Source organism: Telmatherina bonti, assembly GCF_933228915.1.
Source record: "Telmatherina bonti genome assembly, chromosome: 21".
Taxonomy (NCBI): domain Eukaryota; kingdom Metazoa; phylum Chordata; class Actinopteri; order Atheriniformes; family Telmatherinidae; genus Telmatherina; species Telmatherina bonti.
In genome coordinates, this window is record NC_136630.1 from 16,665,630 (window position 1) to 16,681,232 (window position 15,603).

Genomic DNA, 15,603 nt, shown 5'->3' on the forward strand with positions numbered 1-15,603 from the left:
AGTAAACGTTTCTTTAGCAAATCTGGCAACTAATTTTTATAAGTTTATGATGAGTTTGTCCTCTTCCACAGCTGTGATCGGGTGAATGATTGTGGAGACGGCAGCGATGAGTTGGGCTGTACATATGACACGTGCAGCAGCAACCAGTTCACCTGTGGAAACGGAGCCTGCATCTCTGCATCCTTCACTTGCGATGGAGAAAGCGACTGTTTGGATGGTTCAGATGAGGCAGACAGCTTGTGCATCACTCCCCAACCAACCTGCTCTCCCCAGCACTACCTGTGCAACTCAGGAGAGTGTATTGAGATGAGTAAAGTGTGCAATGGGCAGAAAGACTGCCAGGATAACAGCGATGAGAAAGGCTGCGGTGAGAGAATTGAGAAACTGTTGCGTTCTATGATTTTATTTGTCATTTGCGAATAGTTGCACCATGTCAGGGATTTTCAGGGAAAACTTTTGGTTTCAAAAGTCGGCGTTGACAAAGTTTTATTTCAGTGAGAACAGAGTAAAATGCCATTCAAGCATGTTTAAATCTGTGTTGTGTTTCAGACTACATCAGAATAAAAGGATTTATTTTTACAGTAGATACAAGTATCATGTCAAATCTCATCCTTTTTCTCCTTTTCTTTCATTTTTTTTGTTGCTTATTAGGAGTCAATGAATGTCAAAGCCCATCGGTCCACAAGTGTGCTCAACTCTGCACTGACACGCTCACGGGTTATTACTGCTCCTGCTACCCAGGCTACCAACTCATGCCAGATGGAAAAGCCTGTGAAGACCTTGACGAGTGTGTCAGTACACCTGCTGTGTGCAGCCAGATCTGCGAGAACACTGTTGGCTCGTACCACTGTAAATGTGCTCCAGGCTACATCCGGGAACCGGATGGACGCACCTGTCGCCAGAACAGCGGCATTGCCCCATGCGTCTTGTATAGTAATCGCTACTACATCCGTAATCTAACCACGGATGGGTCGCATCTGAGTATAGTCCTGCAGGGACTATCCAACGTGGTGGCGTTAGATTTCGATCAGTACGACAAGAGACTCTATTGGCTGGATGCAGGTGAAGGAAAGATTGAGAGGATGCGTTTTGACGGCAGTGACAGGGAGACCCTGGTGGACAATAATATAGGAGGAGCTGAAGGTCTGGCAGTGGATTGGGTTGGCAGGTGTGTGAAGAAGGAGAAACTTTGCAATCCAAGCTTTAAACAGCAAGCTTACCTACAAAAGTATGAAATCAAAGCATGCATGAGTCTGTGGATGTCATTAAGGAAAAAAAAATGTCTCCTGCAGGAAAGTGTACTGGGTGGATGGTTACTACAGCTCGATTCATGTGATGGAGCTAGACGGGCGCTACCAAAAGAAGCTGCTAACAGGGGAATTCACAAGTGGAAATGTCACCTATACGATCAGCCGACCGCGTGCTGTGGCTCTCAATCCTAAATATGGGTACACACACACAAATACTCCCACATGCAAGCTTCTAAATCTTTAAATGACACCAAAAGCTAATACATAGGAGGATAAATACTCTGATCAAGAACGTCCCAGTGATATGGAAGTTAATAGAAAATACCTCTTTAAATACAAGATTTGGCATGATTAGGTTTTTGTAAACATTTACTCTAAATTCCTTCTTACACCGTTGGGATGATTCCTTTTGTTTCTCCTTCGTCTCAGATGGTTGTACTGGACTGACTGGGGCGATGCAGCTTACATTGGCAGAGTTGGCATGAATGGAAAGAATATCAGTGCCATCATCACAACCAAGCTGGAGTGGCCCAACGCGCTGACCATCGACTACACCACCAACAAGATCTTCTTTGCTGATTCACATCTTAACTTTTTGGAGTGAGTTAAAGGATTCGGACAGAAGTTAATGTTGATTATATTTATGTTTTGTTTCTCTTAATTGCTGTAGGTGTGATGTAGATTTATTCTGTTTAAACATTCCTTAATATCTCAGCTTTGCAGAGATGGATGGCCAGAACCGGCACCGAGCCATTGCTGGCACACTTCCTCATGCGTATGCTGTTTCCCTGTTTGAAGACTGGGTGTACTGGACTGACTGGAACACGCACACTGTCGAGAAAGCTCATAAGTACACTGGCGAGCAGCGGACAGTAATGGGCAACAACACACATCGGCCGTATGATATTCATGTGTACCACCCTTACAGGCAGCCTAGAAGTATGTCACCGATATTCGGATGCATCTTTTGTCAACAACAGACGGGAGTTTATTTTCTAACCACATTATTTCCCAGGTGAAAACCCCTGCTCATCACATGACCTGATCTGCAGTCATCTGTGTCTGATCGCACCTGGTGGGCAGAAAGCTTCCTGCGAGTGTCCAGATCACTTTATTGGCTTGGCTGTGGGATTCAAGATCCAGTGTGTCGCTGACTGCTCCAGCACCCAGTTCCGCTGTGGAGACAACGAGAAGTCAGTCAAAACATTTGCATTTCTGTTTCAAAACCTTCATCCTGAAAATTTTATATTCTTTACTTATGTGATTTGATCTTTTATTAATTCAATAATATGTGTAGAGTTTGAGTTATTTAATGTCTTTCATTAATAGTTTTGGAACTGAAGAACTAGTAAGTGATCCGGTTTTAATAACTAGAAAAGTAAATATGATGGAAGCATGTAAATCAGAAGTCAAATGTAACAAATGTGCACAAAATAATAAGTGAGAGAAAAAAAATATTGCGAATGAAGTTTAAGATCAAAACAAACCTGGTCTGCCATTTCTGCTCTCCTTAGATGTGTTCCAATATGGTGGAAGTGTGACGGCCAATCAGATTGTGGCGATGGCTCTGATGAACCTCAGACGTGCCCGCCTCGTTATTGCCCCATTGGCCAGTTTCAGTGTCAAGATGGCAACTGTACCTTCCCTGGTTTCATCTGTGATGGACAGCCAGACTGTCCGGACAGCTCTGATGAGGATGCTGCTCTCTGCAGTATGACAATAAAAGCTGTTGTGGAAAAAACTCTTCAATTATCTAAAGCTTGACCTGAAGTCATTCAACAGACTTTGTGTCTTTGTAGGTGATCACCGATGTGACTCAAACCAGTTCCAATGTAAAAACAAGAAGTGCATCCCTGTGTCCTGGCACTGCGATGGAGTAAACGACTGCTCAGATGGCAGTGACGAAGATCCAGAGACTTGTGCCCAGAAGACCTGCTCATCAGGACAGTTCCAGTGTGCCAATGGCCGCTGTCTACCATCAAGCTATGTGTGTGACGCTCAGGATGACTGCGGAGATGGATCCGATGAGCCTCATGAAACCTGCAGTAAGCATGACATGAGGAAACAGTCATTAAGATCCATGAATGACTAGTTTGTGTTTAATATGCTAACTGCTGATCTGGGATTAACACAGAAAGCTCTACTATGATTGGTGACAACAGTGCACTGCAGGAGAGGAACTTGGCACTTTAATCACATATAGATTAATTTGTTTTCATTCATATGGCACATAATCAATGTAGACAGCCTTGTCCCAGAAGTAATCCGAGCAAATCAATGATGTCATGCTGCTTCTCATCCTCCCCCTGCTTTTAATCACCGTCTGTTTGTTTTGCTCTTCTTTTTCTGCCTCGTGTTGTTGCTGTCTCTCTACATTTAGAGTATTTTCTACCTCACCATTAGTCTCGCTATCACTTCAGATCTTGTATCTAATTTATCTCTGTCTTCTGCACTCCAGTGGGTCCAGAGTATAAGTGCGATGAAGACACTGAGTTCTCCTGCAAGACAAACTACCGCTGTATTCCTCAGTGGGCCCGCTGTGATGGCACCAATGACTGCATCGACAACAGTGACGAGGAAGGCTGTGGTCAGTGTTCATCTGTCAGCGAATAAGTCATGATGACAAAATACAAATGCAACTTTCTGTAATGTGTGTGCACATCCCTGAACTGTGCAATTATGAGCTGCTGGAAAAGAAGAGACGATGCTCACCATGTATACAACACAAACATTATTAATGTGAATGCCCATGGGGGCATGTTCGGCCATTTTTATTATTTTTATTATTATTCCGCCAAACTTTGTCGCGCTTCTCCTCCTGCGCCGTTCAGGTCAGTTCAATCATTCACATCTCAAACCCTGCAGCTCCTTCGGGAGATGTGTGCTACTTTTGTCGTTTCAAATCTTTGTAGTTTTTTAGATATTGAGCTTTTTTTTTTTTAATTAATTCAGCCTTGTGATTGGATGAAAGTCTTTCAAACCCACTGTGCATTGGACGTTGCAAAAATTCAGCTCTGCAATTGGTCAGTTTTTGCATAATGAGCTGAAAACTGCTTCAACAGGATTTTGGAGCTCTGCACCAGTTTGCAGTGTCCAGTTCATCAAGTTCCCGTCCCCATTGTCTTTCCTGCAAAATGTTTGGCACGCTACTCCTCCTACACCTTTTGCCTCACTTCAACCATTCAAATATCAAACTGTTCAGCTCATTCAGGAGATATGTGCTATGACTTCTGGTCTTTCTAACATGTAAACTTCTCAAGTTATTCACATTTTTTTCTCTCCATTGATTGGACAAAACCAAAGTCAGCTCAGTGATTGGTCCATTTTGTGCACCGATACACAGGGTATACATACGAGGCAACGGTTCAAATGCAGCATTTAACATATAGCTCCGTTGTCGTTTGTTGGCTGTTGCTTTTGTGATGGCGTGCCCTTCTGCAGGCTGCTCAATGTGAACTATTGGTCTCAGCTGCACACTTGAAGAAGCAAAGGAATTTATTTGCAAATGTCACAGTTAAATATGAAAGATTTATTCCAACAATGCTCCCTGCAACATTTCAACACTTTGATAAATCTCAAACACATTTTAAAAAAATCTTTCTTTTTCAAGTTTAGTTCAAGCTTGCACATGTTTTTGCAATCCCACTAATTACACCCTGCTTGAAGTGAAAATCGGAAAAAATTATAATGCTTTTTCCAAGGTGCAATTAAGAGTGTTAGTGGTGTAGTGAGTAAGTCAGTGTGCTTCACTACAGAAGTTCATGGGTTCAATCCCAATGTGGGCAGTTAGAAAAAATGTCAGTTGTGCTTTCTTTTCAATTTCTTATACTTATGCAATTTCATTTCAATCATTCAGCATCGTTCAATAAATGGGCATTCACAGTCGCTATTATTTCAATAATAGCTGTTTCTAGTTATTAATTTTTTTCGGTCAAGGCTGAACCTAAAAAAGTCAACACTGCTTTCAGCCTGTCCAAGTAGTTTAAAGGCCTTTGGAGAAGAGAGAAACATATTTCAAGAAGTAAAAAAGTGTTTTTATCCTTTAAAGAAAATGAAGAATGACTTTGAAGTAGAGTTTCTGAATGTTTTTCTTCAGCACATCATTTTTCTGACCTTGTTAAAAAACCTTTTTGTTTTGCTTCATCACCTAATTGCTGCAACAGAGGAGCTGACCTGTGATCCTTTGGGAGATTTCCGCTGCGACAACCACCGCTGTGTTCCCATCAGATGGAAGTGTGATGGCGCCAACGACTGCGGTGATGGCTCTGATGAAAGGAACTGCCGTAAGTGGTAGACACTCAATGATTTGTACAACTATTGCCAGACAGCAAGGATGAAATGGGGACCTGCATGTCCACCAGAGTTACACAGTAGTTTTCTTTCCTCTTATCTTATGTTCTTATGTTATTTTAATTATGAATCAGTGATTTATAAAGTCATTATCTTCTTAAATGCTAAGCAAACTTAATGATCGATTCATTCTTTGAAGTTTCATGTCATGGCCACTACTCAGCATATGTAAGTCATGTAGTCACACCTACTTATGGTTTGTATTGATGATGTGTGTTTACCTGTGCTTGTGGTCTCCAGAGCCAAGGTCTTGCTCTGAAAGTGAATTTAGATGTGACAGCGAACAGTGCATCCCTGGAAACTGGGTGTGTGACCATGACAACGATTGTGGGGACAACTCAGATGAGCGAGACTGTGGTGAGCAGTGCTTTGTGCAAACTCATTTCCTCCCAATATTCTCTGTCATCAAGCAAATGTTTTAACATCTTGGCTCCTTTCCAGAGCTGCTGACATGTCGCCCAGGTTCCTTCCAGTGTGACTCAGGTCACTGTATTCCAGCTGCTCTACAGTGTGACGGCCGTGCTGATTGCCTGGATCTGTCAGACGAGACCAGCTGTCGTAAGTAAACAATGAGAAAACTGATGGCAAACTGCCTCAGCATAATTAATTACTTCAGGCTTAAAGGTATAAAATCTTATGCATACATTCTACATGTTTGCAAGGCTTCCAGATAGAAAGATAAAAATAAATAAATAAAACATGACCATATCCAAAAGTAAAGGTGGATATATCTATAAACACCAAAGCTTTAACCCTTTAAAGCCCAATGTAACACCTGGAGAGAAAAAAAAGTCTTCATTTGACACTATGATTTGACTAAATATTTAAAAAATTAACACATTTATTACCATGTACATATCTATATCTCATATCAATCAATCTATCTATCTATCTATCTATCTATCTATCTATCTATTTGCCTATCTGTCTATTTGCCTATCTGTCCATGTATATCTATGTATTTCTATGTATATCTATCTATTTATGTATATCTATGTATATCTATATATCTATGTATATTTATCTATTTATGTATATCTATTAAAATATGGTTGTCTTTATATGGATAAATTCCTTGTTTAGTTTCTTCACTGCTTCTTGCTAAAATGTTTTAATTGGATATTTCAAAAGTAATAATATTTTTGTCAAGCCCCCAAAAAATCAAATTTGTGAGTAAGACTGTACAAACATCAAATGAAGAGTTCTCTCTTTTTCCTACCTGTCTAGCGACTCGTTACCCAGGAGGTCGTTGGTGTCCCCCGCACCAGTTCCAGTGTGCAAACCGGCTGTGTGTGAGCCAGAGCTGGGTCTGTGATGGCGTTGATGACTGCGGGGACAGCTCTGATGAACAGCTCAGTTTATGCTGTGAGAAAATGGCTTTTTATATGTTTCTGTGACAAGTTTACATTTAGTGTAATCAGCAGATTAGTCCCACTCACCCCCATTCTATTTCCGATTTATAAACGTTTTAAAAAAATATTTTCCATGCCACTAATTTGCATTACACATAGACAGCTAAATGCTGATTTAGTCTTTGTCATATAGTCATTTTTAAAGAATCATCACAAAAAAAAATTAATATACTATTTCCATTGTAAAATCACCTTCATTACTGAGGTTTTAAAGATAATAAAAAAAAATGGATATGAGGTTTATATGAACTCATATTTGTGTTTGTTAACCAGTGAACATCACCTGTGAGATGCCATCCAGGTTCCGATGTGCTAATGGCTATTGTATCTATGCCGGCCTGCTGTGCAACAAGAAAGATGACTGTGGAGACGGCAGTGACGAAAAAGAAGACCTTTGTATGACTCCACACGCATACAAAAAAAGCAACTATTTACAAAACATCCCATAAACATAACTAAGTAGTTCCAGAAAGAAAGCTTGAAGCAAAAAACAAACAAATGAATTCACAGGTATGAGTTTTCCTGTTTGTACATTCATACAGTGAACGCTCTGTGATTTTATATGCAGTGGCTGAAGTTAAGTGCAATGCTGCTGCTGTTCATTTTTTCTTATTAACCATAGCAATAACCAGATTTGTAAGTTTGGATTCAGCAAATGCTCATGATCAGTTTCTGGACTTGCCAAGCATTAGCCTAAACCAGAATAATGCTTTGAGCTTTCCTACGTGAGGTCAGGGAAACAGGAAATCCCTAAATGACATCAGTCAATGCACAGGTCACAAAGCCGCAAACACAGAAGAGATAAGGAAATAGTCTGTTTTATGGAAATGTTACACAATCAGCTTAAACATCAATCAAATTATTTTTAGGGAAGATTAAATAGTTAAGAGCAGAGTAGAGGATGACATTGGCTATCTTTTCTAAGTCCATTTGTTGTTCAGCTGGAGATGCTTAAGATGCACAGTATCTGTCGTGTTGTAGGATAAAAGTAAATGACTGAACACATCGGTCCATATGTGCAGCTGCAGCGTGCAGGCAAGGCAAGGCAAGGCAAGGGCTTTTCTACAGCACAGTTCAACAACAGGGTGATTCAAAGTGCTTCACAGAGGCATTGAAGCAGTAAAAATAAGAAACGTTATTTACATTTTAAAACAAAAGGAAGGAAAAAGAAAGAACATCAGATTAAAAACAGTATTAAGACATGATTAGCTTTAAAAATTCTAATTTAAAAGAAAAGAAGCAGATTTGGCTTTTTAAAGAAAAGCTATTCAAATGCAGCTGAGATCAGGTGGATCTTTAACCGCGATTTAAATAAACAGGCTTTTGTGCGTAATCTGGTGGTCTTTGCCCTCAATGGTTTTAATTTTTTACCTTTGTGAAGTATCACTGTGGAAAATATTCAGTCCTTAAAAAACAGAAAATGTTTACTTGCTATCTGTCTAAGCACTCAGCTTTCTTACTTTGCAGGCCGTGAGCCCACTCTGCCCCCTTGCACGCTGGAAGAGTTTAAATGCACCAACGGACACTGTGTGGCCCTGACCTACGTCTGTGACCACAACGACAACTGTGGTGACCGGACAGATGAAATGGGCTGCAGTGAGTCACACTGTTAAATCATCATTTACACAACCAGTTCATTTAAAAATTGCTGTTATGTTGTGTGTTCCTGAGCAGACAAGACTAAAGAGAGTGAGCTGTTCAACTCATTTAACCTGAGATTTTTTATACAAGTCTAAAGTAAGAGAGTCAGATGTAAAAATCTATTTGAATACCCTAAAAGAAGGAATCTATAAATAAAGAGATTTTATGTTACATTTACTGAATATATTTCATGTACTTGGTTATGCTGTTTTTTAACATTAGGATTTTATTTTGAAAATAAGGAAGCTGATCATATATATGATTAAAAAATGTTAAGGTGTCTGAGCAAATGCACCCCAGTTTAGTCCATTTACCTGTCTCCATGAGACACACGGGTTTCCTGTACTTGGGTTATTTCCTTTGATGACATTTCAAAGCGTATTAGTGTGTATACACAAAACATATGTGTGTTGTTTGGTTCTAGATTTTGGCCATGACAGAAACTGTGAGGAGAAACTGTGCCAGCATGAATGCACCAATCTGAATGGAACTGGCTTCATTTGCTCCTGCAGACCTGGATACACAGTTGACCCAGACAGCACATTTAACTGCTTGGGTACTCCTTCACACACTCACATACACACACACACACACACACACACACTGGTTAAACATCCAATTAAAAGTTTAAGCAGTAGATCTAGCCATCAGATGAGAAGAGAAAAGAAGAGCAAACTCTATCAGAATTACACTTTTGTTGCCATTTCTGAACGTTCCCATTTATCTCTCCTCGTTTCTCTAGACATCAACGAGTGTGAGGTGTACGGTACCTGTCCTCAGGCCTGTAAGAACACCAAAGGTAGTTACGACTGTGAGTGTGCACCCGGTTACAGAAAAGTGGGCGATGGCACCATGTGTGAAGCTGAAGGTGAGAACATTAGTGTCAGCCATAATAATCTGCTTGCATAACTTGCTACCTTTTTTTTTTGTTTTTAACTTTCTTGGATGCAGTAATGGCCAAACCTGAAACTCTCCACCCTGATCTGTAACTAATGTATGATTTAATGGTGCCTCTTTCTGGATTTGAATCAATAAGAATTATCCATTTGTGTGACATATCTATCTTGGTTCTGCTACACAGCACTTTGGTCCAGATCTTATTTGTAATAGTGATAATATTTATTCTTCGTGTGAATTTATAGTAAACAATAAATTGCAGGACAATGTTGTCATATTGATGCAAAGTGTGAAACAGCTTTACTAAAGAACTTGGAGAACAAGTTGTTTCCCCCTGATGTTTCACTGAAACATGTCTGTTTCTCCTCCAGGAGCGGCACCCCTGCTGCTTCTACCAGAAAGCATCCGCATCCGGAGGTTCAACCTGCAGACAGAGACCTACCATGACTTCCTGCAAGAGGAGGAGCGCATCATGGCTCTGGACTATGACTGGGACCACAACAACACTGGATTCAGTAAGACAAAGTTTTAGAGCAAGTAATGTGCAAAACAACTGAATAAAATACAAATCTAACTTTTTTTCAGGTATGGTGTACTTCACCGTTGCTGGTAAGGACTCGGTAGCAGGTGCCATAAAGAGAGCTTACATACCCTCAGTGGATGATGGCAGTAACAACATCGGCGCTGCTGTTGAACTCGACATCAAATACATCACCACACCGGACGGCATTGCTGTGGACTGGGTGGGCAGGTGAGTTGTCATTTTATAGTCTGCTGATCTGAATTTAAATAATAATAGCTAATCACTGAAACTTCTTTTTACTTGAACTGATTTTAATTAACTCTGCCAAAATAGGAGTACCGTAAAATGAGTTGTCCTAAAAATGCTTTGGAATAATTTTGGTACTTAATCTTTTGTTAAGTAATTTGCAAGCTACAAAGTATATTTTATTGATAGGAGTGATTACTTTCCCATTTTAGGAACCTTTACTGGGCAGACTCTAAGCTGAAGAGGTTAGAAGTGGCCATGTTGGATGGACGTTACAGAAAGCATCTTGTCAAGACTGAGTTGGGTCACCCATCTGCTGTGGCCGTCAACCCTCGACTCGGGTAAGACAGACAGGATTGCTTCTGTTAAATTTGACTAAATGTTTCAGCAAATGTGGATTTTGAGGGTTTGCATTTTTTTCAAGACCAAAAAAAGTCTTCCTGACAGCAGGGTCTTCCTGCTTTGTGACTGTGTACAAGTAATAAAAGTCTTTAACAGCGAGTACTTCCATCATCTAAAGAAAAAATCCCTTTGCTCTAATTCACGCTTTGTCTCCTCAGGATGCTCTACTGGGCTGACCGAGGAGACGCAGCAAAGATTGAGTGTTCGTGGCTGGATGGACAGAAGAGACTAGTTCTAGTGGCCGATGGCCTGGGTTGGCCCACTGGTCTGGCAATCGACTTCACCAACAACGACAGAATCTACTGGTCTGACTCCAAGGAAAGCCGCATAGAGTCAGTTCTTCCTTCAGGGGAGCAACGGAGAACAGCTGTTTATATAGGTGAGGAAGACAAGAGACAGCAAGAGAAGAGGGGTCAAAATGAGATGATAAATATCAGACTGTAAATCCAGTTGTTCCAGTTGTTTTGCATGGACAACATGTTTATATGTAATAATAATCCTGAGTATGTACATTTCTAGCCAGTGTATTTTCATGACTGGAACACATTCAGATTGGTCACTTGCTTTTGACTCTTGTGCAGATGCGAGAAACCCTTTCAGCGTAAGTGTGTTTGAAGACCACATTTACTGGAGCACTCAGGAGAAAGGCGAGGTGTTTCGACAGGACAAATTTGGCCGTGGATCCAAAACCAAGCTGCTGACTGGCGGGCCCTGGTTGACTCAGATCTCGGTGTACCAGCAGCAGAGATACAACTCCATCAGCAGTATGCAGCACACTCAGCTCTCACATATTCAGATTCACTTAACACATTCTGTGTGCTCTAGCAATGTTTGCGGGGGTTTTATGTTCACAGTTTGTGCCATTCTGATCCATTGTTTATTGTTTTTATTTTGTCTTTAAAATGACGATTGTATCCCACAATGTATTATCCTATATTTTTATTGGTATTGAGTCAACTTAAATATCCAGTGTTGTAAGAGACCTTTTATGTTTTTTCGTGTTAGTAATGATGTGCAGAAAAGAGGAAGGTCAAAATGAAAAAAAGCACATTGTGGTTGTTAAAGTAAGTGAAACTCTGTTTTTTTTTTTTTTTTCACATACTTGCAGTGAAGAATCCATGCAAGGGAATCTGCAGTCACTTGTGTTTGCTCAGGCCTGGAGGATACACCTGCGCCTGTCCTGAGGGCACCAACTTCATCCCTGGCAGTAGCAGCGAATGTGATGCTGGTAAGACAGAAAACATATCATCTTCACTTTGTTTAATATAAAAGCCCACAACGCAGTGTGTTGAAGTTTAATTCATGAACTAATCTGGGACCTTTAAGGCAGGAGAACTGACACAACTTTGCGTATTTTATTCCTTTATCTGTAGTGCAATTATGCATTCAGAAAGAATGTGTGGGTGTTTTTTTATGCCTTAAAGATGAATCACAGGAGAAAGAGAATTTATTTATTTATATACAATTTCATCAGTATTCCCAATGCAACGCAGAGCTGTAAAATCACTGTTTTCCTGATGGCTCAGGGTTTGATCCGCCACCCACCATGCCGCCACCGTGCCAGTGTCAAAACGGAGGCACCTGCTACTTTGATGACAACAAGGCTCTCTGCAAGTAAGAACTTAGTTGTGGTCATTGATGTATCGTTGTGTATATATACTGTATGTAAAGTTACTAAACATGTGACTTTGTTTTTGTTTTCTGTCACATAGATGCCCTCCAGAATGGAAAGGAGAGTACTGCCAAACTAACATATATAATGTGTTTGCATCCTCAAGTAAGTATGACTTAGTTTTTTTAGAGACAACATGAAAAAATCTGAACTGTATTTCAAAGAAATAACAAGCCTCCTTTTGTGTTTCCTCTTTCTCTATTCTCCTGTTTTCCCTCCCTGACAGTTGGAATAGCCATCGGCGTGACAATATTGATTGTGGCTCTGCTGGTTGCATTGGTTTACGTTGCTAGGAAGAAGTCTAACCTGCTGGAGACCCTGCGGAGCAACATGCCCAGCATGCCATCCATGCCCAGCATGCCATCCATGCCTAATATGCCAAACTTCAGGTGAGAAAAAGCAGGAAGGGAAAGACTAAATATATATTGTTTGGGCATGTTCAATATCTGCAATGTTTGGTCATAAATGATCGATCTACATAAACAAATGCAAATGAAAATTAACAGTAAATGACTTTGTTGTACCTTAAAGGGATGCTTAAACTAGGTTTCATGATTTGTGTTCAGCTTCTGTGTGAGAATTCAGGCCTGATTTCAGTATACACTATGTTGGCATGTTGTCACATACTTTTGGTGTCTTGATCATTTTCAGGAATGGTTTCACCAAAACTGGATCGAATGCAGACGGTAGTGAAAGCCCGCAGAACTCAGAGGAGGTCAGCCTTCATGTTTATTAGCTTTTGACAAATACATCTAAATTTTTATATTTACCCAGTATATATGTCTGTTTTTCCAAATTATGTTTCATGCTGTTATCTCATTTCACCAAAACAGTGGCTGCAAACATTTAATTGTCTGTCCTGCCTTATATCAGGTTCCTTCCGTTGCTGTGTCCATGATCGACACAGGTGGGAGGAACTTCGAGAACCCGACTTACGAAGCTGAAGAGCAGCATACCGCCAACATTATGCCAGCAGCTACCTCTGCTCCTACTGAACCAAACAATGTCAGTACATTAATCTCTCTACTTCATGCTGTCTTCATTCAGCCTTGTCCCCTTCTTTTGTACAATACAATACAATAAGTTATTGGAATATATTTTTACGTATCTTTTGCTAAATTTTATTTCCCACTTTATTTGTGTAAAAAAGAAAAAAGTTTCCTCTTTAAAGATGTGAAATGATGTAAAATGTCATTGTTAATGTGATTGTTTCTCCTTCCTCAGGACAACATGAACAATCCGTTGTACATGGAGGAACTTCAAGCTGTGGATGAACCCATCACAAATGCACCCAACCTTGCAGCTTCCAACAAGGTTTGTTTCACAAGTCTCACAAAAAATGTTTTAGGTTAAAGGTCATCCCATATTGAAGAGAGGTTTCTGAAAGGATGCATCTTTTAAAAGCCATTACTGCAGTGTGATCCACATCTAGTTTATTCCAGACTGAATCTGTTTTAGGAGGCTTCTGCAAACCCAGCGCACAGCTCCGTCACAGAAGGCATCACGTCTGCAGAACCAGCAGCAGCCAGCTTAAAGGTAACCACAAAATGCTGAGCAAAGCTGACTTCTTAGCAACTACAAACAGAGAAGATGGTTTCGTCAGTGTTTTTGAATGCAGTAAAAGCTTCACATATGGGAAGGTTTAGAGTTTAAACCAGTATGTTTCTTGTTTTACCAGCAGCCGAAACCCACAGGAGAGCAGAGTTTTGTGTCTTTCCAAAATCCCATTTACACGGTTTGTACTTTACAAACAATTAATACAGCAAAATTTTGTTGAAATATAATGTATTAATATGTGATTTGTGTCTACCATCTGCCAGCAGGACTACAAACATGCACCTCCCTCTGATTCTGAAATTTAATGTGACAGCTACACTAGAGATTAGATGGGACCACTCCAGGCTCATTCCTTCTCAGTGGAAGAAGTTCAGTTGACTGAATGACTCAACAAACTGAACTGAAACAGCTTGCTAATGAAGAAATTACAGTGTTCTGTGACACTTACAGGTGTAACTAACTTCAGTGTAGCTATTTCTGTAAAAAGACTTTCCTGAAAGACTGATTTAACTACTATTAGACTGGTACAATAAGCGCATAACATGAAGTAAATCTGTCTGTTTATGATTAACAATATTTTTTGTAAATTTAAATTGTGTGAAACTTCTTAAGTAAAACTAATATAATCAGGCTGTGTCTTTCTTTATTCTTTAGCTCTGCAAACACAAACACAAACATGCACACATGCAACACAGTGCATCCCCTTACCCTAACTTTAACTTCACAAAGGACTGTTCGACCTTAAAATTGTGGTCCTACATTTGCAAGAAGTTGTCTAAGTCCTATCAATTCATCCTTTAATTAAAATTTAAAAAAAAAAAAAAAAAAACTCACTTATCCATTTATTGTTGATTCATGTTCTTTTATCTTTATCTGTTTGCAGTTCTGTCACAAGATCTGTGAGCGCTAGTTGCCGCTATCCACTCACTAATCAGAACAGATACACGGCTTTGGCATCTGAACCACTGAGCAAATATGAAATCCTTTGTCGTCATTCATTTAATCATGCTGCCAATCTGAGTGATCTCAGCTATGGCAATGATTCTCCATGTATTTTCTCCCGCTGTAGAATGTGTCTGAACGCATCAGGGCCTGGGCTTGTTATGAGGCCAGCCACATGAGCAGAGAAGTTGAAAAGAGAAAAAAGAGGGAGGAATGAGGGGATGGCGAGAATAAGGGGGAAAGGAAAACAAAAGGGAGAGTTGTATGGATATGTGGCCGTTTACAGGTTTCCATTTTATGCTTTGTGGTGCTTCACCATCTATGGTTTAAAAATGATGGTTCCCCCCAAGGCCTCAGCCAGAGGTTTGTACTCTACTGCTGGCTGAGAGAGGAGATATGGAGGGAGGGCATGAATAGAGTGGATGGACTGAGAGGGGCAAACAAAAAAGGCAAGCAGCAAACAGCATGTGTGCACTGTGCTGCCTTCAGGGGCAGTGAAAAATTCAACAGTAAGAATGGATTCTCATTGTGAAACAGTTCGCTACAATATTAGGATTCAAAAGAAATTTAGCTGAATTGTGTGATTGTTTCCTATTTGAAGTAATTTTAAAAAAAGAGAATATAAAGGACCATTTAATTTGTCGTGTCCCTGTGCAAGAAAATTCACCCTCCTTACGTCCAGTATCACTATTGTATGAATGTGAATATTTA

The 15,603-nt window shown here is 40.2% G+C and overlaps 1 protein-coding gene across 1 annotated transcript in view; it reads left to right on the forward strand.

Moving 5' to 3' along the window:
• The window catches only part of lrp2b (low density lipoprotein receptor-related protein 2b), a gene marked incomplete at both ends in the record, with an annotated part of 37,408 nt that extends 22,299 nt beyond the window's left edge, over positions 1–15,109 (forward strand). Inside the window, 31 exons of the mRNA XM_079260546.1 lie at positions 72–367; positions 652–1,168; positions 1,293–1,448; positions 1,680–1,850; positions 1,966–2,189; positions 2,266–2,443; positions 2,765–2,961; positions 3,050–3,295; positions 3,709–3,837; positions 5,414–5,533; positions 5,841–5,957; positions 6,042–6,158; positions 6,828–6,965; positions 7,286–7,408; positions 8,480–8,608; positions 9,078–9,209; positions 9,396–9,521; positions 9,922–10,065; positions 10,136–10,301; positions 10,532–10,660; positions 10,880–11,100; positions 11,303–11,485; positions 11,830–11,949; positions 12,248–12,335; positions 12,434–12,498; positions 12,620–12,782; positions 13,045–13,108; positions 13,267–13,398; positions 13,618–13,707; positions 13,852–13,929; positions 15,020–15,109. Coding sequence (XP_079116672.1) covers positions 72–367; positions 652–1,168; positions 1,293–1,448; positions 1,680–1,850; positions 1,966–2,189; positions 2,266–2,443; positions 2,765–2,961; positions 3,050–3,295; positions 3,709–3,837; positions 5,414–5,533; positions 5,841–5,957; positions 6,042–6,158; positions 6,828–6,965; positions 7,286–7,408; positions 8,480–8,608; positions 9,078–9,209; positions 9,396–9,521; positions 9,922–10,065; positions 10,136–10,301; positions 10,532–10,660; positions 10,880–11,100; positions 11,303–11,485; positions 11,830–11,949; positions 12,248–12,335; positions 12,434–12,498; positions 12,620–12,782; positions 13,045–13,108; positions 13,267–13,398; positions 13,618–13,707; positions 13,852–13,929; positions 15,020–15,109 — 4,849 coding nt within the window. The remainder of the gene's footprint in view (positions 1–71; positions 368–651; positions 1,169–1,292; positions 1,449–1,679; positions 1,851–1,965; positions 2,190–2,265; positions 2,444–2,764; positions 2,962–3,049; positions 3,296–3,708; positions 3,838–5,413; positions 5,534–5,840; positions 5,958–6,041; positions 6,159–6,827; positions 6,966–7,285; positions 7,409–8,479; positions 8,609–9,077; positions 9,210–9,395; positions 9,522–9,921; positions 10,066–10,135; positions 10,302–10,531; positions 10,661–10,879; positions 11,101–11,302; positions 11,486–11,829; positions 11,950–12,247; positions 12,336–12,433; positions 12,499–12,619; positions 12,783–13,044; positions 13,109–13,266; positions 13,399–13,617; positions 13,708–13,851; positions 13,930–15,019) is intronic.
• Positions 15,110–15,603: the final 494 nt, after the last annotated feature.